Genomic DNA, 21,438 nt, shown 5'->3' on the forward strand with positions numbered 1-21,438 from the left:
TACTCCTGGAAGCTACTAACTTTTGTATTTTCCTTGGGGATTCTGTTGCTAAGCTTCTCTTTCATTTGACTCCCAGAAATCAGACAGTGAAATCTCGGGGGCTTTCCAGGCCACCTAATTCAAAGTAATCAGGAACCTGAGTAGGGTCAGGATGCTGGCTGACTTCTTTCAACAAACAGGGATCTAGAATGTGGGCTACTGAGATATTTCACCAGCTCTATCCCTCAAGACAGAGTCAGCAGGTGAAATGCCCCAAATGGTTGGGTTTTGTAGTGCTCGAGGCAGGCAACTCCAAAGCTAGATCCCTCTCCCTCTGAGCAACGAAGGCCACCACATTCATTAGTCACAGAGTGGTCTACTCCTGCACTGCAACCTCATCCTTATGGGTCCCCTCTGCCTGGCATTCAAGTGCCTGGCCCAGGTCAACTGCAGCAGTTTGCTTTCCTTTTCAAATAAAGGCTCCAGTATCAAATCATTAGTTTCCTCAACCACCTAGCACGATGACAGTATTCTCTTTGATTAGTGTCCACAGCCCTATGTTAGAAGAGTGGGAAATTAGGCACAGGTAGAATGGTGAAAGCAGTAGTTTCTAACCCCCTCCCCCCTCCTTTTTTTTTAAGGGAGGAAATTCCCTCAGTGGGTAATCCACTTAGAGCAAAAATGGTATCACAGTGTTGGGCTTGCCCCTACATTCATTCATGTTGGTACTTTTTATTTAAGTTTTTATAGTAGGTAGGTTCCCCTCTGCCTAAAAACCCAAGGGAAAAAACCCAATTCTTTAATTTACTCACATCCTGCTATGCTTTCTCAGGCTACTCATTTCCTTACCCAGCCTCATCTTCAGCTACAAGGAAGCTGGGGTTGGAGGAAGCGGGGAGGCAGGTCAACTGGAGGTTGTCCTGACCTCTGAGGGAGAGGACCCTGGTCATCAACACCAGGGCTGCCCTGGGCTATTTCAAAATGTCAGCAGGATCAATTCTAGAAAAAACAAAACAAAACACCATTTGCTTCCCAGTAGGCTGGGGCTCAGTGGGGCAAAAAGAATAAGTAAATTAACTGACAAAATTTGGCAATTGCCGGTTCCTGAGAACTTGCGAGAGAAACAGTTAAGAGGTATCCTCAACCTTCAGGGCCATGAGGAGACTATCTTGATGCAGTCAAAATAAAGGAATGATGTGCTCTGCAGATTTGAAGACGTTCTCCTCTCTGGTCCTGGGGGTGCCCCTGTGTCCCTGGCTCTAGGAGACCATCCAACCCGTAACATCGACAGCTCCTCACAAAAGCAGCATTGCCCTTGCCCCACTTACCATTCGGGCCTGTGGACTGCTTTTATTCTAGGGGTGATTTTAAATACTTCTCTTCCTGCCATGGCTGTTGTCCTCTGTGCCCCATCTCGATCTTTGTATCCAGGTTTGATTACACGGAAATGAACTCTGAGCATCGTCAAGGAGCCACAGATGCTGCAAGGAGGAAGAGGCAGTAAAGAGGGGCCAGAATGCCTACTTGGGTTGACAAGGACAGTCATGGTCTTGGGGTGGGCTGGGGGGATTTTGTGTAGACAATATGTGAAACGGGACCATAAAATAAAGGCGCCCATGTCACTGGCTGGCTGGTGAAGCCAACTTCACTACTGTGCTGCCACACTATATATGCACATGCAACACACAGGTCTTTATTTTTAGCCCTTGCTGGCAAATCCACTTCTAGCTCCTCCTAGGCAGCCTCCCTCGATCGCTACTTAGCCATCAGTTACCTCCAAAGTCCCACGGCCCTCGAAGTATGGGAGCTCTGGCCACTTGCCATTTCTAATGTTGCCCCTGAAATCTTTATGTCTTCTTCTGAGCTCACAACGCTTGGATTTTGGCATTATATTCTTAAACTATAAAGTCCCCCACATTATGGCCATTCAGAAGGTCTAAGCAGGCAAGACTGGTTCATCTAGGAAATGTCCAATTTAGTCCATGGAAATCTGTTCCTTTCATTGCCCAGGACCTGTGGACAGCTAGTTCTCAGTCTTTCCCTAATAGCCATTTGACTTTGGGGAAAGACCTGTCTTTCCTCTGGATTTTAGTTTTCTCCTCTTAACAAATGAGAAGCTGGCTAGATAATACCAGTCATATTTCTTTCAGCTGTATGTTCTATGCTTTGTAACTGCGAGGTTGAAGATCGGAGAATTCACGCACTCCCAAAGGGCGTAAAAATAATCGTGCCTAACACACAATTTCCATGTATTAAGTCATTCAATTCTCTTTAGAATCCTATGAGTAAGTATTATAATCATGACTCCTATTTGTTGGGTGAGGAAAAAGGCATAAAGAGGTTGAGTAGCTTAAACTGTGTCATGAAGTAGCAGTGCAACGGGGTACAAACTCAGGCAGTCTGGCTCTAAGCTAAGTTCTAGAAACCATGACAGATACAGGGTAATAGGCAGATCTGAGGACTGAGCTTCCTTGATGTGTGTGTGTTTAGGTGAGAATCAGTTTATCTGCCAGTCAGTAGCAGTTCCAAGGAGCCAAGACCAGAGCTAGCGGCCAGCGCCCTCTCTACCACCTGCTGAATTCTCCTGCATTATTTAGGGCATATATTACCACAGACAAACACAAGCACTTCGTGGCAGTGGTATAAATTAGGATGATTCTGCCAGCAAAAGCCTAGAATCATGAAGATAACATGACCAGCTTGGGATCTCTTTGCCACCTACTGACCTGTCAGTGTATTGATGCCGTTTGGGGTAGAAAATATTCAGATGATCCTGGATGAGGAGAGACCAGGCAGAGAGCCATTCCCAAACCTAGTTTAGGGAAATAAGCTGTGTCTCCAGGGATCTTGAAAACACAGCCACTCTGAGGTTCCGACTGCCCTATTCCAATGTCCCAGCTGTCCTCCTCAAAAGCAAGTGCCTTAGCACCTTTCACCGAGGCCAATCCTAGCCCCGGGAGATCTTTGCACAGAAAAGACAACGTGCTCATTCATTTTTAAAATAGGTCCATTAAGAATCCCAAACTCAGGGCGCCTGGGTGGCTCAGTCGTTAAGCGGCTGCCTTGGGTCATGATCCCACGGTCCTGGGATCGAGCCCCCTATCAGGCTCCCTGCTCTGCAGGAAGCCTGCTTCTCCCTCTCCCACTCCCCCTGCTTGTGTTCCCTCTCTCGCTGTGTCTCTCTCTGTCAAATAAATAAAATCTTTAAAAAAATAAAAAATCCCAAACTCAACAAGACTCTGTCTACCAGGAGAGTTCCTGCCAGTTCACTCCAGAAAGGTAGTAATGCAAATTCATAAGGCTATCTTGATTCTAAACTCATTGCCAGTAGGGCCCAAGGCCTAGAACTGGGCCTCTTTTCAGTGCTTATTTAAACATTGCTGAGCATTGAGTGTTGAATGTTTAGTTCTCTGCCCTTCGGGTCTTTTCCATCTTTAATCCTCTTGGAGCAGGGTGGGGCTGAGCTGGGAACTAGTGTAAGTCAGGTTGGAATCATCCTTGTGCAATCTAGCACATCCACAGGGTAACACCACCTTTGGGGGGAAACCAACATAAGGGAGCTGTTTGATAGAGCTTCTGGCTGCTCGAGGTCACTCAGAGGTCTATGGCCAACTGGGAAAGAGTTCTATACATTGATACTTTCTTTGACCTTTTCTACCAAATGGCTATGCGGCATACATGCTATCCTACTGAGTGAAATACCTTTCTTTCCCTCGAGCTAAAAGCACACTATTTTAAGAAGCTATGGATTCTTTGCTGCCATATCACTGATTTACCTACTGTACTTTGTAACCCAGAACTATGAATCATCCTTCCTAAATTTTCAGCTAACAAAACATGTTCCCTTAGATACAATCTCTTCTTTACCTAGATTTATTTGTTCTGAATCCTGATGCATTCTTAGGGCATTATTTCTTACTGAAGGCAGCTCTCCCTCAGTGTTTGTTTAATGATAATTTTTATTTCAAGCTCTTCATGAGTAGTAGGCTTGTCCTTTCTCAAGCCTTTATATTCCTAGGACTCTCTGAGTCAGTTGTCAGATTTCTGGCATTCGTCAAGTACAGGCAAGGGGGCTGTATTTCCTTGCCTCTCTTTCATGGGTCACTGAACAGTGCTAAAATTCTGAATTCCTTAGGAATAGAACTCAGAGACAATCTCTTATCTTCCCCCCCCTCCTCTTATTCATTAGTTTTAATTTCTAAGTAATGAAACAGATCATTTATTCATTCCAACACTGGTTGAAGAATCACCATGTGGCAGGCACTTTGCTGGGGATATAGAGATGGTCTGCTGTCAGGAAGCTCACAATATGGTGAATAAGATCAGGTCATGATTGGAAAAGCAGTATGTGCTCCAGGGTCTGCAAGGCATTTATTTAGAGGTGTGCAGATCCCAGAAAATCCATCCAAAAGCCAAGAGATACTGCTTGACCTGAACTGCAAAGGACAAGTAGCAGTTCTTTTGGAAGAGTCCAAACAACGGGTAGATTGATGTGAACACAGCAGAGGGACAGAATTAAGGGAGTGGCTGGAGGGCCAGATCACAAAGGGCTTTGTCCCTTGCGCTAAGAAATTTGAACTTTATCTTAAAAAAGAGAAGGAACCACCAAAGAGGAGAGACAGCAGAATTGTGAATACAGAATGGTATCATGTATGAAAGAATGAGAGTTCTGCTAAGTTCACACAAGTTAGTCAGATTCTGTGTCCCCATGTGCTTGATCTGACACTGCTCTTTGGCCGCTGGGATGGCATACAGAGCATGTGGAGACTAGTCTCGGCTCAGTGCCAGTTCATGGTGCCAGTCTGCCTCTCCAGATTTACAGCCATGACCTTCTTCCCACTCCGAGCGAGCCGTGCTTGTTCTGTACTCGGCCCTGTACCAGGATCATCCGGGAAGCCTCACTGGAACATGGCCTCTTTGCAGAAGGGCACGAAATAAGGAATCCAGATGGTGGAGAGCAGTGTAAATGGCACTTGGGGACGGGAAGAGAATGTGTGTGCAGAGGCAGAGAAAGTCAGGAAGCCCCACGTGTGACATCTCAAATACAGGGAGGCAGGGGAAGAGGTGGGAAACGTGGGGAAAGGGACCAGAAGATCCATTGGTTCTCTTCCAGAAGAGTGCTGCTGCATGGAATATGAACCCACTTCCAAGCAGGAGAAGCTAAGGTATGAAGAGAGAGTAAAATGTCTCAGCGCAAAGGTGAAGCAGGAACAAATTAATAAAACAAGTCACATGGGTTTGCTTGCTTCCTTTTCCACTCTCTGTTATCCAGACCCAAAGTAGTCTGCCTGTCACCTCAAGTTAAACATTTTCCCTGGGAAATGATACAGTCGCAGAGCTTAAGTAAGCTTGCAAATGGAAATGTCATTACTTAATTTAAAAAAAAAAAATTAAAAAAGGCTTAAGTCCTGTCCTAATCACCTCCTATTGTTCCTCTCTGTAGCACAGCCCGTGAGCTAATGCTCTTCAGGCTCATCAGAGGGCTTGGAAACTGCTCAGGGGAACGATTTGATGCCTAATGAACCCTGAAAAATTCTTTTCATGTTTTTTCTCTGGACACTGACTTTTTACATTTTCCTTGAGAAATTCTGGGTACAGCTAATTAATATACATACCAGAAATGTGACGAGTGCGCGGAACTTAGTTTAATCTGGTTTCATGTCCGCTGGCTCCCTGCTCCACCACAAGCCATGATTTTATTCCTCTCACATAGATGTTTTATGATGGATTTCTCAGGAATTTAAAAGAAAAGTTTAACACTTTCACTCGAGCTGAGGTTCCTCAATTTTCATTTGTAAGTTCATTGGCCAGGATGTGTTACAGGGACAAAAGTGATTTCAAAATTGCTGGCTCAGCGACTCTCAGCATAGCAAAGAAGAAAGTCTTTCGTGTTGTTACTGTCCTCAAACATACCCTTTCTGCTCGGATGTCACCCCTAGTTCCTCTCATTTGGGCCACATTTCCTATTTCACAGCTATAAAAAGACAGGTTCTGGATACGGTACGGTAAAGGTAAGGTTCCTATGTGTAATGTATATAGGTGTATTTCTACAAAATATACATGAATAGGGATTTTGTGAGCACCAGTTAAAACTATGTGAAGGGTATTTTCTAGGGAACTTTCTGTGGATCTTTTCAAAAAACAAAAAGCCCTATGGAAAAATATCCATCTCTTCTTCATGTGAATTTCAGGTTTTCATGGACTAATTTCGAAAACTGATGGAGGTCACCATTCGTTTTCCTTTACTGAGCAAGCTCCACACCAGCACAAGAGTCAAGCATGCTTGGCTGTTAGGCTTTACTAAACAAAGATATCTGCAGTGTGGAATACTGAAACAGAAAACTTCCCCATGAGTCAGTAGCCAACCCCAGCAAAAGACCTCATGGTTCCAAATAACCAGCCCACAACCTTTCGTATCCAGTTCTGCTTTTTCAGTGGTCTCTACAGTCGAATTTCTAGTTAGGAACTGAAAAACTGGCTTGGTTTCGACTTCCGTAGGATAGGCAGTGGTGCTAGCCACCATACCCTGGGAGTTACAGGATCTCAAACACGTGAACGCTTCCCCACCTGAAGCCCCCACTCTAACCTCTGCCCCATGGGGCTACAAAGGGACACCATATATGAGCAGAAAAGAAGGCCAGGTAAGAAAGACATCTCGTTCGTGGGACTCCTGCCTCGAACCCTGAGAGCTAGCTTGGAGTATAAGCGTTCTCGTCAAAGGAATAGTTCCTAGTTCTCCTTAAGCATCTTAATCACCTGGGGAGGTCTGGGTTTTGTAGTTTCACGTCTCGCCTCAGACTGATCTCCAGGGGTAGGGCCCTGGATTCTGTATTTTAAAAGGCATATTGGCGTATGTCTGCCCTGTCCCCACCACCACGGGCATTAAGGAAGCGCGGGTCGGAGTTGGAGGGTGGGAAGCCAGGGGTGTGCTGAAGCTGCCTTGTACCAGCTTGGGAGAACTGACTGTTAAAAGCAGCAGACTGTTCAAGAATTTTGCAACCCCTTATTAAAAGTTAAATTATATAAGCTTACTATTAAATAATTATCAACACCAAAAATAATACCCACAGCTCATCACCTCCTACTCATTTACTATTATCTATGTTCTTGAGGTTTTTCCCATCTATTGTATCTGTACTAGTGGTGGAGAATGCTACATAATGGTACGCAGCCGCATGCACGTCCCAATTCTGCATTCAATGACATCACATTGGTAGTTTGAGATCACAGCATTTATATAATAGGCAAAAGCTAGAAATCAGGGCTTGATTTATTGTTGATTATCTCCAGGCTTAAGAAAGTGATGGGAAAATGTAAATAATGCAGATTAAACTTAAAAATATGTCACACGTAGGGGGTGTCTGGGTGGCACAGTCAGTTAAGTGACTGACTCTTGGTTTTGGCTCATGTCCTGAAATTGAGCCCCTGGCCCACTCCGTGCTCAGCGGGGCATCTGCTTCAGATTCTCTCTCCCCCTCCCTCTGTGCCTCCCACTAGTGTGCTCTCTCTCTCTTTCTCTCTCAAATAAATAAATCTTAAAAAACAAATATCACATTTATAGCTGGTATATTGTGAATAGCACAAAATTTGAGGAAATGTTCTTCCAGTATCTGAAAATGGTCCGATTTCAGTAAAGAAGTGACTCTCTTCATTGACAAACAAGTGAAATTCCAACATACGTCTTTGTTGTTCTAACCTTCATCTTAGTCTTTCATGTAAAGGAAAATATCAACCAACATTCATGCTGGGAATCATACTTATTCATCAACTGCAACCATAGTTTGGCTATAGATAAAAGAGTTCCATAAAATCAATGAATGCAGTCTGTGAGAATCAATGAGCTATATAAAAGCTTACAATAAAGAGGACTGTGTGTTCTATTATTATTTGTGAATTGTGTATTTTATTGCACTGTATTACTAATGTATTCATACATTATTGTATTTAATAGTATTATATATTCTATTCAATTTGTTAATTGTATATTTATTTGTATCTCAGTAAAATTTATAATAGACTTACATTTGATTATATGTAAATACACATTTTCCCCCAGAGAGCCAGTTGTTAAACATTTCCCAGCACACCACTGCCTAAGCCAAGAACAAAAACAGGTTGAACAGCTTCCTTGGCTTCTATCCTATAGGTCCACACCCTTATCTCAGCCGTTTAGTTTACCACTCTCTCCTGTCAAGAAAAACACCAAGAATTGTACAAGAACACAAGTCAAAAGAGATTTTCCTGAAGATTCAAAGCAGCTAATTTAATCTGCCTAATCCAACACTTCCTAAGAAGGCTGCCTTCCAAGGAGGGACAGCTTTGGGCTAATCTGACCACACTTGCCACTGGAAAAAAAAAAAAAAAGCAGAACCCCAACAGATGGCAGTTTGGGCACTACAGTCTAATAAATATCCTCCTCCTAGAAGCCACGTCAGATGGTTCCTTCGGAGCAGAGGAGAGGGGACTATGAAGGCATCCAAGTAGGGAACAAGAGGAATTTGAATCTTCCTGTCAACTGTGGTACGTTTGGGGTAAATAACAACAGGATCAGTGAGGATTTCCACTTTTCACCAACCTGAGTACACGTGCACGCCATGGCTTCTTCCATATTTAAATTGTCATTGCTTGTGATTTAAAAACGTCTTTCTAAACGTGGAATAAAACCCAGTTACCAAACCAAGATGTACAGAAATTTTAAAAATTCTGTTACTTGGGGGCACCTGGGTGGCTCAGTCAGTTGTGTATCCGACTCTTGATTTCAGCTCAGGTCATGATCTTAGGGCTGTGGGATTGAGTCCCATGTCTGGCTCCAAGTCAGGCTCTGTGTTGGGTGTGGAGTCTGCTTGAGATTCTCTCTCCCCCTCTCTCTGCCCCTCCTCCCACTTTCATATACTGTCCCTCTCTCAAAAAAAAAACAAATTCTGTTACTTGATAGTTTTGTTGTTTGGTAACTTTAGGCCAATGTCAATAGCCAACACTAACCACTAAGGAGTTTCCTTTAGTGTTGGAAAAATAGAATGCCACAAAATTTTCAAGTTTTCTTTAGAGTTTAAATAAAAACTTGAAATAAAAAAGTTTTCTTAAAAAAAGAAAGGCCTGGGGCGCCTGGGTGGCTCAGTTGGTTAAGTGTCTGCCTTTGGCTCTGGTCATGACCCCAGGGTCCTGGAACCAAGTCCCACGTTGGGCTCCCTTCTCAGCCGGGAGCCTGCTTCTCCCTCTCCTCCCTACTCATGCTCTCTGTTGCTATTTCTGTCTCTCTCTCTCTCTCTCAAATAAATAAATAAAATCTTTAAAAAAATAAATAAAAATTAAAAAATAAAAAGGAAAGGACTCGTCTTAAAAAAAAAAAAAAAGGCCTGTTCTCTCTAATCAAATCAGATTACTGACAGTCCATGTTAATCCTGGTCTTGTCTAAGTGTCTACTTAATTCCATTCATACGTTTCCATTTGTTAGTCTTACCCTACCTCACCTTCTCCTTAATGATCTTTCTCTTAAAAAACAAAAGAAGCAAAAGCCCATCAAATATCTGTTGTTATTATCTGAGTACCATGAACTAGAAACCTTGGCTAAAGAGCCATCCTCCATTTAAAGAGTGTAATTTTTCATTTATGAAAAAAAAAAAAAAACAAACCACAATTGATACAGATAAGGAGTCTTCAGGTAAGTTGCTTTTTAAAAAAAATATTTAAATTCAATTAGCCAACATATACTACATCTTTAGTCTCAGATGCAGTGTTTAACAATTTATCAATTACTTCTGAATGTCTTAAATATATGGTATTGCAGATGTAAATACACAAAGAGACCTCTCTGACCTTCAAATAGGAGAGGACTCTGCTACCGAATGTTCACATATCTATCCACCAGAAAGGGAGACTGGTCTCAGAAATCCTCTAGAGAGCATAATGTTATGGGTGAGTCTTGACGAATGTTAACATTTTTACTTCATCAGTATGTTCTTGAAACCTAGGCACAGAACTGCTCCAACAAGATTCCCCAGGCCATTAATGAAAGGAATGTGTTTGGTGAATGTCAGACCACACATTCAGGGATTGGGAGGAGGTAAGATGTGAGAAATCCAATCAGTCAGGAATCCTACAAGATGTGAGCCTTGTGTTATGTATTTTGAACTAACAGCCTTGAAGGTGATAATACGGATGAGGGGCACTGTGATAATCAAACAAAAACATATCCAAGACACTTGCAAAACAGTCCGGGGAAAAATCAAGATCTTTCTACTTACCTGGTATCTGGTATCTTACCTGGTATCTGGTATCTTACCTGGTATCTGCATAGAAAGAAGACGTACTTTCAAGTACAAAGACATTTATTATGTTTTTTAAAAAAAGGATATTTTTTTTCCCTTAACTTGTTATCTCAGAGAAAAATTAAAGAACTCTGGTCATCACTCAAAAACTTGCCCTGTAAATAAGAACATGGAGGTGTCTTCCTGTTTGACCAATTACTAATGCATATCAGCTACCACCCCTTCATGAATCAGAAGATTAAAGGAACATGTCACTCATTAATATAAAAATCTAGAGGACAATAAACATCAGATTACCGTGGCTTTAGCCAGACTCATTTGTATGATATTCCTGTAGGAGATGCTACTAAGAATAAGCTGTTTTCACTATATCAACACAGAGGCATTTCCTCAACTCGTGTCTTTGTCATGTGCTAAGCTCCAGAATTTCCTAATAGATCGACGTTTTTAAAAAGAGGACTCTTTTGCAAGGCTCTGGGGCCAGACTGTCTGCCTTGACTCCTGTCATCACTTCTTGCTGTCTGATCTCGACATGTTACCTAATGTGTCTTCTGTGAAGTACTGATAGGACCGATTCCTATCTCAGGCAATTGTGAGGAGTTAATGAGTTAATAATACTTTACAAAGCATTCGGAAGAATGCGCGGAATATATTAAGTTAGCTATTCGAATCATTATATTTTCATCGTCAGCATATGTGTAGTTGGAAGAAGAGAAAAAAGGTCCGCATCTACTTAACGAGAACTAAGTAAATAACTAGAAAAATTAAAATATCCGGTTGGAAAATAAAAGTCCTATAGAGGATTTCCCAAGTAAAAAAATACTTTGGGTTTTATTAATATATGTTTATTTCTTTTATCAGTTTTTCCATTTTTAAAACATTTTAGGAAGCTATTCTTTCCAATATTTCCCAAAGTCATGAGGATTCCTTCAGGAAGTGAGGAGACACACATACCAAAGCCCTATCACCCTATGAATACTGAATTTCTATTTTGCCCAATTCATAGGCTCATACATTCTCAGCATAAAGGAATAATGGCTTCTGAAAAACGGCCAAAATTAAAATTTTTAAAAGGAGGGTTTGATCTAAAACTAATGTTGTAATGTATGGGGATTAACATAAGAATAAAAAAACGAAAAAAAAAAAAACTAAAAAAAAAAAAAGGAGGGTTTGAGTCTGCTTTCAGGAACAGATATATCTATAAAACTTAACACATATTTTCATTCTTCTTAAGTTATATCAAAGCATTAAAAGTATAAGAGAATACCTGGAAACTTAGTTCTGATTAGCATTTAAATTAACAGGTTGAGATAAAATACATTCTTATTAATTTACCAATAATTTTTAAGATTTTATTTATTTATTTGACAGAGGGAGACACAGCGAGAGAGGGAACACAAGCAGGGGGAGTGGGAGAGGGAGAAGCAGGCTTCCCGTGGAGCAGGGAGCCCGATGCGGGGCTCGATCCCAGGACCCTGGGATCATGACCTGAGCTGAAGGGCAGATGCTTAATGACTGAGCCACCCAGGCGCCCCCCCAATAATTAATAGATGATTTGGTGTCAAAATGAAATGCCCACAGACTGCATAATGTATTAAGTAATGAAATTAAGTTAACTGGGGATAGGGAGGGAGGGGGCGGCATGGTGCTAGTGGGCGAATGAAGTTGGCCTCAGAACCTACTAATTTGATACTTAGCATTAAAGATATCAAATGGTAAAAATAAAGCTTGATTTTCACTTGCACCTGTCGTTTTGCTCAGTTAGCCAGAGAGCCCAAAGATGATCGTTTCTCTGGAAATAAATTTAACAGATGGTCCCTTGAGATGTGAAACAGTGAGCCTGGAGATACCTAAAGAAGTATCTGTCCTGGCCGATGACTTATTCCATTATCAGAAGGCATTTGCCGGCGCCTGGGTGGCTCAGTTGGTTAAGCGACTGCCTTCGGCTCAGGTCATGATCCTGGAGTCCCGGGATCGAGTTCCGCGTCGGGCTCCCTGCTCGGCAGGGAGTCTGCTTCTCCCTCTGACCCTCCTCCCTCTCATGCTCTCTGTCTCTCATTCTCTCTCTCTCAAATAAATAAATAAATAAATCTTAAAAAAAAAAAAAAAAAAAAAGAAGGCATCTGCACATTCATCTTCCAAAAAGCAGAGGTTAGAGAAGAGGTAAGGGAATGGAAGTAATATTAAAATATATTTCAATTAAACAGGACACAAGCGTTTATTCCTAAACTAACCTAACTTTCTTTAGGCATGATGACCTTGGCAAGAACATTTTCTTGCAGGTAAAGGGGTGTAAAGCTTTCTCTGCTCACGAACGGCCCCCATGGAGTAGCTTTCCTTCCAACTAAGTTTCTAAGCTCTGTTGGAGTTAAAAAGTTACTAGAAGGATATGTACAGGTACTGGGTCAAGGCCATACAAAGATGGACTGCTGATACCTGTACATTAGGTGTATAAAAGGTGCTAAATACTTGGCTACTGAAATTAGAGAAGTCAGAGACAAAGGGGAGGTGGGTTAAAACCAGTCAAAACCTGCTTCAAATGTTACCTGCTCTGTAAGTCTACCTCTCAACCCAGGCCTGACGCATATACTTTGAATACAGAAGTGACTGAGTTGCCTGTATCTGCAGTTTAAGCTGATTGAGAGTAAGGGCCATTAGCTATAAATCCTCAGTGCTGATGCACAGGAGATGCTCACCACTACTGAATGAATATTGAATTTCACATTTTACTTTTGTTTCACACTTTAATAACTGTCTCACCTATGAAATAGGGGAACTTATTTGAAATGAAGTGACAATATTTTCAGTATTATCTCTCGTTTAGATAGATTTCTACTCACAAAGCAGGTCTCATATAGACTGCTATGCCTGTCTAAGCTGTCTTATTATTTGGTGTTATTTCAAAAATGACATCACATTATATTTCCCAGACTTTCTGGTTGGGTTTATTGTGCCAGTTTTAATTCACTGTCTCTCAGCTTCAAATTTACCCTTCAGTGCCTGCTCCAAAACAATGCAGTTCTTTTAAGCATTTTTCCTTTCACAGCAAGAACGATGTTAGGCTTTCTCAGAAGACACATAAAGAACAAGCAGGTGTCTTTGCCCCTGCCATATGTCCAGAATGGCTCTCCCAACACCATGTCCCAATGGCCCTCTCAATATTTAGATACCATGTGCTCTAGGTCTCCCACCCACTGTGGCACCCTGACCCCCTCAGTATACCAGCCCAGCGGCTGAGGCTCACCTGTGCCCTGGAGGGCCACTTCCTATTTCCCTGGCGAATGTGGAGAGATCTGGCCTTGACAACCCAATGGACACTTCCAGACAGTGAACTGCAACCAGTGGTCCCTGACTGATAAGGTCGATATATGGGATTGGACCCTGACTGAGATGGTTGTCAACAAAGAAGTCTGGAGCCTCCAAAGGAAAAATGGGATAACTACTTTTGCTTCTGAACTTGGACCTGATTCTAAGGTATTTATTAAAAGTGAAATGTTCTATATATCATGTTTCTATCCTCAAAGGAACTAAGCCCCTAGTTTTAAGTTTATATTTTTCTAAGCCTTCCATTCAGAGGGAGAAGTTATAATACTTCAGTTCAGCATTTCAGGTTAACAGGAGTTGTCCATATAAAAACAAAAATCCCTCAGCACTTTCTGCATACAATTACCAGAAAGACACCAGGAGAAGTACTACAGAAAAACTATGAACTGATTTAAGAGTGGTCATGTAGCAAACACATCACTATTAGGACTGAGGAGCAGGACCTTCAGTTATTCCAAGTGGAAAATGCTATGTGTTATAAGGAACTAACTCAGCAACAGTACTACAATCTACAAAGCTCTATACCACACTGTGGCGAGCTTGAATTTGGGTGCTGCACGGACCTGGGTTCGAATCCCAATTGTGGCATCTGAGCTGTGTGCCTCTGGCCAAATGATATCATCTCTGAGTTTCTTGCATTGCCCTGCCTTGCAAGGATGATGTTCAAGTCGGATACAAGTACTTTAGAGAATTGAGAAGATATTAAACAAGATCAGCAATACCATGGTTAATTTTCCCTCCTGTTTCCTCATTTTCTAAGTAAGAATACCGAGGCACAGAAATGAAGTTTTTACCAAGAGCACAGTAGTTTATAAAGCTGAAAGCAGGCTAAAATGTTCTTGATTTAAGTGTGCAAACTTGGGCAACAAAGTGTGTACTGAAGACCAGCAGTTCTGTTGAAGACAGTAACTTATTAAGTGCTATCTTATACTTTCCTGACAAATGCCATTCTTTACCAAACAGACTGTGGATGAGCCACTGAAAAGAAGTATAGAATAAATGCAATTTATGTGATTAAACATTTAACAACTTACATTTACAGAATACTCCATGCTTTATAAAGTGCTATGACTAGTATTTCACCTGATCACAACAGCCTTCTCTTCAGAAGAACAATTTTTAGGGACATCTGGGCGGCTCAGTTGGTTAAGCAGCTGCCTTCGGCTCAGGTCATGATCCCAGGGTCCTGGGATCGAGTCCCACATCGGGCTCCTTGCTCAGCAGGGAGCCTGCTTCTCCCTCTGCCTGCCGCTCCCCCTGCTTGTGCACGCGCTCTCTCTGACAAGTAACTAAATAAAATCTTAAAAAATAAAATAAAATAAAAAATAAAAAAATAAAAGACTGATTTTTAGTGATAAAAATTCTTTAGTAATAAAGAATTTCATAAATCAAGAAATTTCAGAAAAAATAAATTTTATGTGTGAATAAAGGCAAATCATGACTAATTCACGATTTTGTGAATAATTTCTCAACTTTTAATAAAAGTCCAGGTTTCCTTATTTGTATATGTCATATGTAGTAGAGGGTAAGTTAGAGGTTTAAAAGTATCCACTTTCCTAGGAAGAAAAGGCTGCTTGAACTTGCTGCAAAAAATACAGATGAGTGATAAAATGTGAAAGTAAGCTTTACATATGACCAAAGAAATAAAAGACGGCTACTAACAGAGGCTAATCATCATTTTTCAAAACACATCTTTATGCCTTATAATTTCATTCAATATTACAAGTCTAGACAAACCACACCTTTCCTCCAACACTGTGCCTGTCCCCATCTGCTGAAACCAATGGAAGCACTAGAAAGTACAATGTAAAAGTCCACAAAACTATTTAAAATTATTTTACTGGAAGACTGCTGCTTTTTCCATTTATAAAAAGTTTAAATGGAGATATACCATCTGCTGTACATAACTAACCTTTTGGAGACTGGCGATGCACGGGCCGTGGGGGACTGTGATCTGGCCCAGGAAATTTCATCATTCTTGCCACATTGTACACGCCCGCCCCGTATATTCATAATATGCCACAGCAAACTGACATGTACAATAGTCTTCATTTTCTCCCTTCTTTAAAATCCCCTGACCTAGTGCAGAATCTAGTCAACTCACGCTCTCATTAATGCAAAAGTATCCAGATGGTTCCTGCTGCCCGCTGTCCTTGCCCTGTTTTGACCTGCCTTGCACACTGTGGCCAGAGACTAACCTCACAGCAATTCTGCACTGTTACTTCCTTCTTCAAAATTCAACAGACGTGTCCCATGAATAAGATCATATTTAAATTAATGGTTAATTCTTACCTGCAACATACTTAGTTCTTTTACTTCTTCACGTCACCTGAGACAAAGTCCATCGTGAGGCAGTGCGTAATGAAGACCCATTTCCCTTGAACGTGAAGATTTAAATGCCATTTTAGTTTTTCTCCCACACTCTAACTACAATCCCTTAACTCACAGCACCACCTATCTTTCAATTAAAAGGATGGAAAACTAGCTTTACTTTTAACACAATGCTCAAACGCCTGGCCTATACAATTTAGTGTGAAATTAAGTCCAAAAGGCAAAAAAGAAAGAAACATTCTAAAAATAACAGTTCCATTTGACACCACATGTAAGGTACCTGTTCCAGTCCATGTAAGTCTTTTATATGGACTGGAATGTTCCAAACGAAGGAGCTGGGCGAGCAGTATATCGATCTCACAATATAGTGAACAAACTCTATCTGTAAATGTCAACCAGAAATTGCAATCGGAGCAGGACCATTTGACTTATAAATTCTGATGTTCACGGATATTTATTTTCATGCCCAAGTGTTAACTGAAATGTGTGTCACCTTTTCCTTAGAAGTCTCCCCATATTTTATTCATTTTCCCTGTTTAAATGAGAATATAAATATAAAATTTAATTTTTATATTCTCTCATTGTGATAACTGTCAGTACTACAAATAAATATCTATTATACAGATACAGAATAATATATATATTTATAAATAAATAAAAATAAATAAATAAAATGGGGGAGGGAGACTGCCCGTGCAGCACATAGTTTGTTCTCTATAGTAACCCAAACCAAGTTTACTGTACCTCTTTCTCAAATCAGTGTTACAGCAATTTCCTTACATAATCAGTATGAATATTCGAGAAAATGCTTTTAGTCAGAATGAAAGAGCATTTGTACCAAAAGCTGAAAGGTCAACCCATGAAAAGTCAAAATGTCTTAAATGTATATGGCATTTCTCCTGTGCAGTTCATAGCTTTATAAAGCAGGCTGCGGTGCATCTCAGCACCCATTTCACTGACAGGGAAACAGATACATTACTGTTGATACACAACAGTCTGTGGAGAACAGAACTCCAAGCCAAGGCTTATTTATGGCTATCTTGTGTTCTGTTCCTCAGATATAAAAATTAGGGAAAAAATCGGGGTACCTGGGTGGCTCAGTTGGTTAAGTGTCCAACACTCGATTTCGGCTCAGGTCATGATGTCAGGGTTGTGAGAGAGCCCCACGTCAGGTTCTAAGCTCAGCTCTGAGTCTGCTTGAGATTTTCCCTCTCCCTCTGCCCCTCCTTTCTGTTCATGCTCTCTAAATAAATAAAATCTTTAAAAAAACCTAGGAAAACAAATAATTTCAGTTAAAACTGAAAGCAATGTAACTTATAAAAGTTATTTTGAAAATAGCATTTGGTTATAATTTTCAGTGTAACTGTAAATGTAACAAAAGTTTTGAAGGCTACTTTGGAAAAACAGCTTGTTGAAACTGAGTAATTGGGTTAAGCATATTCTTAACAACGGATGTATTGGGGCTCTAATTGTTTTAGAAGCTCTTTGGTTCAGGACTAAGTAGCGTGCTGTCATACCATACACCTTGTACCACATGGGTCTTTTTTTCTGGTGATTTCCGGCAGGAGATACCACCACAAGCCTTTCTGGGACTGGTTAATTAAATTTAACTGCCCAATTTCAGTACAGTTAACTTGCCAACTGTAGCAAAGTTGTTAAAAGAGAGAAATAAATTCTTCGAACTTTTACAATTAATTAGTGAAAATTTCATACTACTGATGGAATAAAAAGGAGAGTTCTTGCCTACTTCATAAGCTCTCCCTTCCACTCTCTTTCAAAGTTTTACATTCCATATCCATTGTTTTCCTAATGTCATATCAAGTTTAAATTCCTTCTTTCCTCCTGTAGAATTCCTTATAAGCTGTTCCAAGCAAATTACTAACCTACTTCAAGGTTTCGCTAAACTTCTTTGTTCCTAACATTTAAAATACAATAGAAATTTTTATATTTTCTCACATTTTATTGCACAATACAAACTTGATTAAAATGCACTAAAAACCCCCAACATTTTGTGCTTAAAGTAACACTAATTTAAAATGTTTGGTAGGAAATAGCATAATTTATTTTAATATATTCCAACTTAATATGAAGGTGAACAGTTTATTTCAGAAAATCTAGATATTTTAACTATAGTTTATTACTGAAAAAAATTTTTTGGTCTCTCTTATTTTTGACTTAATTCTTCCTCTTTAGAAGTTCACAGTGTCATAGAAGTAAAAAATAAGATTGACAGAAACCACTCTAAGACCTATGGCTTTATATACATAAAAAATTCAATAATGTTGCCATAACCCCTAATACAATGTGATCCTTATTTATTACTACTATCCAGAATAAACTGTACATATTAAACTGTTCAAGTATATCTAGAGCAGTGCTTATAAAAAGTGAGGTCCCACTGCTTAAATTGATGGGCTTCTCTTTGAAGATCACTTCTAATTTCAACATAATTAGTTCTAACAATTTTTCAATTTTACAATTTATCATACATTTTCAATAGTCTAAAATGCTCAAATGAGCCAAACATTTAATCTACATCGAGCACCAGAGGTTAAAAATGGATCTAACCAAATGTTCTCTTTTATTAGTTACAGTTTGTTATTTATTTCTATACCACTAAATCCAAACTGAAAATGAAGACAACTCGGGCCAAACTTGTTCACCTTGAATAAATAAACAACTCACCCACTTCACGCTTATATACCTAATTGTTTTCCTATAGTGTAGATTCTGGTAACAGCTATACAATAAACTAAGCCCAAGACCAACTTCTTATCTTGGAGGACTAGGCCAGTCGGATAGGATTCTCCAGGTTTGCTTTAAAATTTTCAAGAAACCTGGTAGCCAGTTCATCGTCCACCACTCGGCTGTCACTTGACATCGTGACGGTTATAAGCTGGTGCTGCTGCAACCTGGCATTCCCCTCTTCGTCCTGCTCCAGCTTGAGCACAGGTCGGAATCTCCCAACGGCCAGTATGCAGGCCTGAGGAGGGTTGATCACTGCAGTAAATTCGTCGATGCCAAACATGCCCAAGTTGGAAATACTAGGGGAAAACAAAAGGCTCTGAAGGTGGCATGTCCTCAGTCAAAGAACCCTTTCCCGGAAGCATGTGTTTACTCTACTAAAAAATGGTGACACGGAACCCTATACCAAGTTATTCAAAGACCAAAGATACCATGTACAATAGTATCAAAAAAACAACACACATATAAGCAGTGTATCTAATACAAACATTCATTCAGCATGAACTGGAAGTCCTTGGCAGTGGATTATGACAAGAAAGAGAAATAATTAAATATAAGAAGAAAGAAAAAGAAAAAAAGAGAAATAAAACAGTCAATATTCGCAGATGAACTGAATGTACACAGAAAATTTAAGACTCTATAAACTAGTAGGATTCATAATTCAGCTAAGTCACTAGATAAAAATGTCAATATAAAAATCCATTTTATATCTATATACAGGTTGCTATAGTTAAAAAATGAAATTTTAAAACAATACCATTTATAGTAGTAGCAAAAACCAAATATTAAGAAATACATCTAATGAAAAAAATGCAAGACCTCTGTATAGAAGATTATAAAACAGAACTGATAGGAACCAAAGAACTGAACAATGTTCACTGCCTGGAAGACTCAATGCTGTAAAGACTGAATCCTCAAACTGATCAAAAGATTTAATGCAATCCCAATCAAAACTCCAGCAAGGTTTCTTGATTTTGGCTCAGGTCATAATCTCAGAGTCGTGGGATCTCGAGCCATCCATCTGCGCTCAGTGCGGTGTCTGCTTGAGATTCTCTCTCCCTCTCCCTCTGCCCCTCCCCTCACTTGTGCTCTCTCCCTCCATAAATAAATAAATAAAATCTTAAAAAAAAAAAAAAACCCAAAAAACACAAACAACAACAACAACAAAACTCCAGCAAGGTTCCTATCTATGTGTCTGTATATGGAAAGTGATAAGTTGATTCTAAAATTTATTTGAAAATATAAAGAGCCAGGAAAGACCATCTTGAGGGTGAACAAAATTAGAAGACTTTCCTTACCAGATATCAAAAGTTATTGCTTAGTGGTATCGAGCAAGGGATGGACAAACAGGCCAACTGAAGACAGAACACAGAACAGACCAAACACATACACAGTCACTTTCTCAGTGCTATGGAGTAAGCTTTTCAATAAGTGATGCTGGGTCAATGTACTATCCATAGGGGGAAAAAAAGAATCTTGACCTTTATCTTCATACCACACACAAAATCCAGTTTTAGATGGATTGTGATCTACATGTGAAAAGTTATAAAGCTTCTAGAAAATAGCACAGAAAAATAACATCATGATTCTGGGATAGGCAATAATTCCACATAGAACAAATAGTACCAGCTGTAAAAAAAAACCCAAAAAACAAAAAACAATAGAATTTCATTAAAATTCAGAACTGTGTTCATTAAAAAAACACCATGAAGTTCCAAAGGCAAGGAACAGAGTGGGAAAAGATATCTGAAATAATATGTATCCTATAAAGGTCTGTGTATTTGAAAATAAACACCCACATATCATTTTTAAAAATGGACACAAGACATCAACAGGTACTTTATCTGGTAAGTTACCAGATACTCAAAAGGCTTTGCATTTCCCTGACCACAAAGAGTACCACTACACACTCCAAGAACTGTTACAATTTAAAACCTAACATTACTAAGTGTTGGTGAGAATATGAAGCAATGAGAATTCTCATACACTGTTACTAGAAGTATAAATTTGTATAACCATTTTGGAAAATTGTTTGGCAATATCCATGAACGCTTTTAATTCAGGGATTTCACTTGCAGATCTATACAACAAATATATTCACCATAAGATGCTAATAATATGGTGCCATTATTTGTCATAGCATCAAACTGTCAACAATGACAAATGCCCAACAGTAAAATGGATACTGGCATACTTATACAATATACTATAAAATACTGTATACTGTAATAATAATAAACTGCTTCACACTGCAATGTGGTTAATCTCACAGACATTAATATTGAGTAAAAGAAGTCAGACACTAAGGAATATAGAAAAAGGTAGCAAAACAAATCTATGGTGATGATTTTCAGAAGAGTGGTTACCTTGGCAAGGGCGATACTTAGGAAGGGGTAAAGGGAAGCTTCTGGGATGCTGGTAATGGTCTATATCTTGCTTTGGTTGGTTACACAGGTTTCTCCGCTTTTTGAAACATTCATGCTGTACTCAGTATATTACACCGTGTATAAGTGACACTTAAAAACAGAGCTGATGATAACTAAAGGGTCTAAGTATTAATGTTTTCCTCCAAAGTACCTTAAAATAAGAGATCACAAGTAGAAAAAGTTGAGGTTTATAAATGTATTTATAAATATATATTTTTTTAAAGTTTCAGAACCTGGATGTCATTCTGAAATACCTGAATGGGTTAACTAGCTAACCCTAATGGGTTCCTACTAGCCCTGATACGTTGCTTCGATTAAAAAAATTGTTTCAAAAAATAAATGAAACAGATCAACACAGACTTCTA

General features: G+C 39.8%; 1 protein-coding gene and 1 long non-coding RNA gene across 4 annotated transcripts in view; both read right to left on the reverse strand.

The window, feature by feature from the left end:
• LOC135362338 (uncharacterized) overlaps positions 1-16,389 on the reverse strand; it is a 59,551-nt gene extending 43,162 nt beyond the window's left edge. Inside the window, exons 1-3 of one of the 2 annotated variants that reach the window (XR_010406900.1) lie at positions 16,183-16,389; positions 15,864-15,948; positions 1,308-10,268 (exon numbers count right to left, since the gene is read on the reverse strand). This is a non-coding gene — a long non-coding RNA (uncharacterized LOC135362338). Of the gene's footprint in view, positions 1-1,307; positions 10,269-14,654 lie in introns of both variants that reach the window. The other variant, XR_010406899.1, reaches the window with a different exon arrangement.
• Positions 16,390-17,841: 1,452 nt separating this feature from the next.
• Positions 17,842-21,438, reverse strand: part of PDHX (pyruvate dehydrogenase complex component X) — a 65,555-nt gene continuing 61,958 nt past the window's right edge. Inside the window, exon 11 of one of the 2 annotated variants that reach the window (XM_045893915.3) lies at positions 17,842-18,946. In XM_045893915.3, the coding sequence (XP_045749871.1) occupies positions 18,688-18,946 (259 nt within the window). In that variant the 3' untranslated portion in view covers positions 17,842-18,687. Of the gene's footprint in view, positions 18,947-19,161; positions 21,225-21,438 lie in introns of those variants that run through there. The other variant, XM_064576675.1, reaches the window with a different exon arrangement.

The sequence above is a fragment of the Mirounga angustirostris genome, unplaced genomic scaffold, assembly GCF_029215605.1.
Source record: "Mirounga angustirostris isolate CCGP_5_RB_7025 unplaced genomic scaffold, mMirAng1.0.hap1 SCAF_13, whole genome shotgun sequence".
Classification (NCBI taxonomy): domain Eukaryota; kingdom Metazoa; phylum Chordata; class Mammalia; order Carnivora; family Phocidae; genus Mirounga; species Mirounga angustirostris.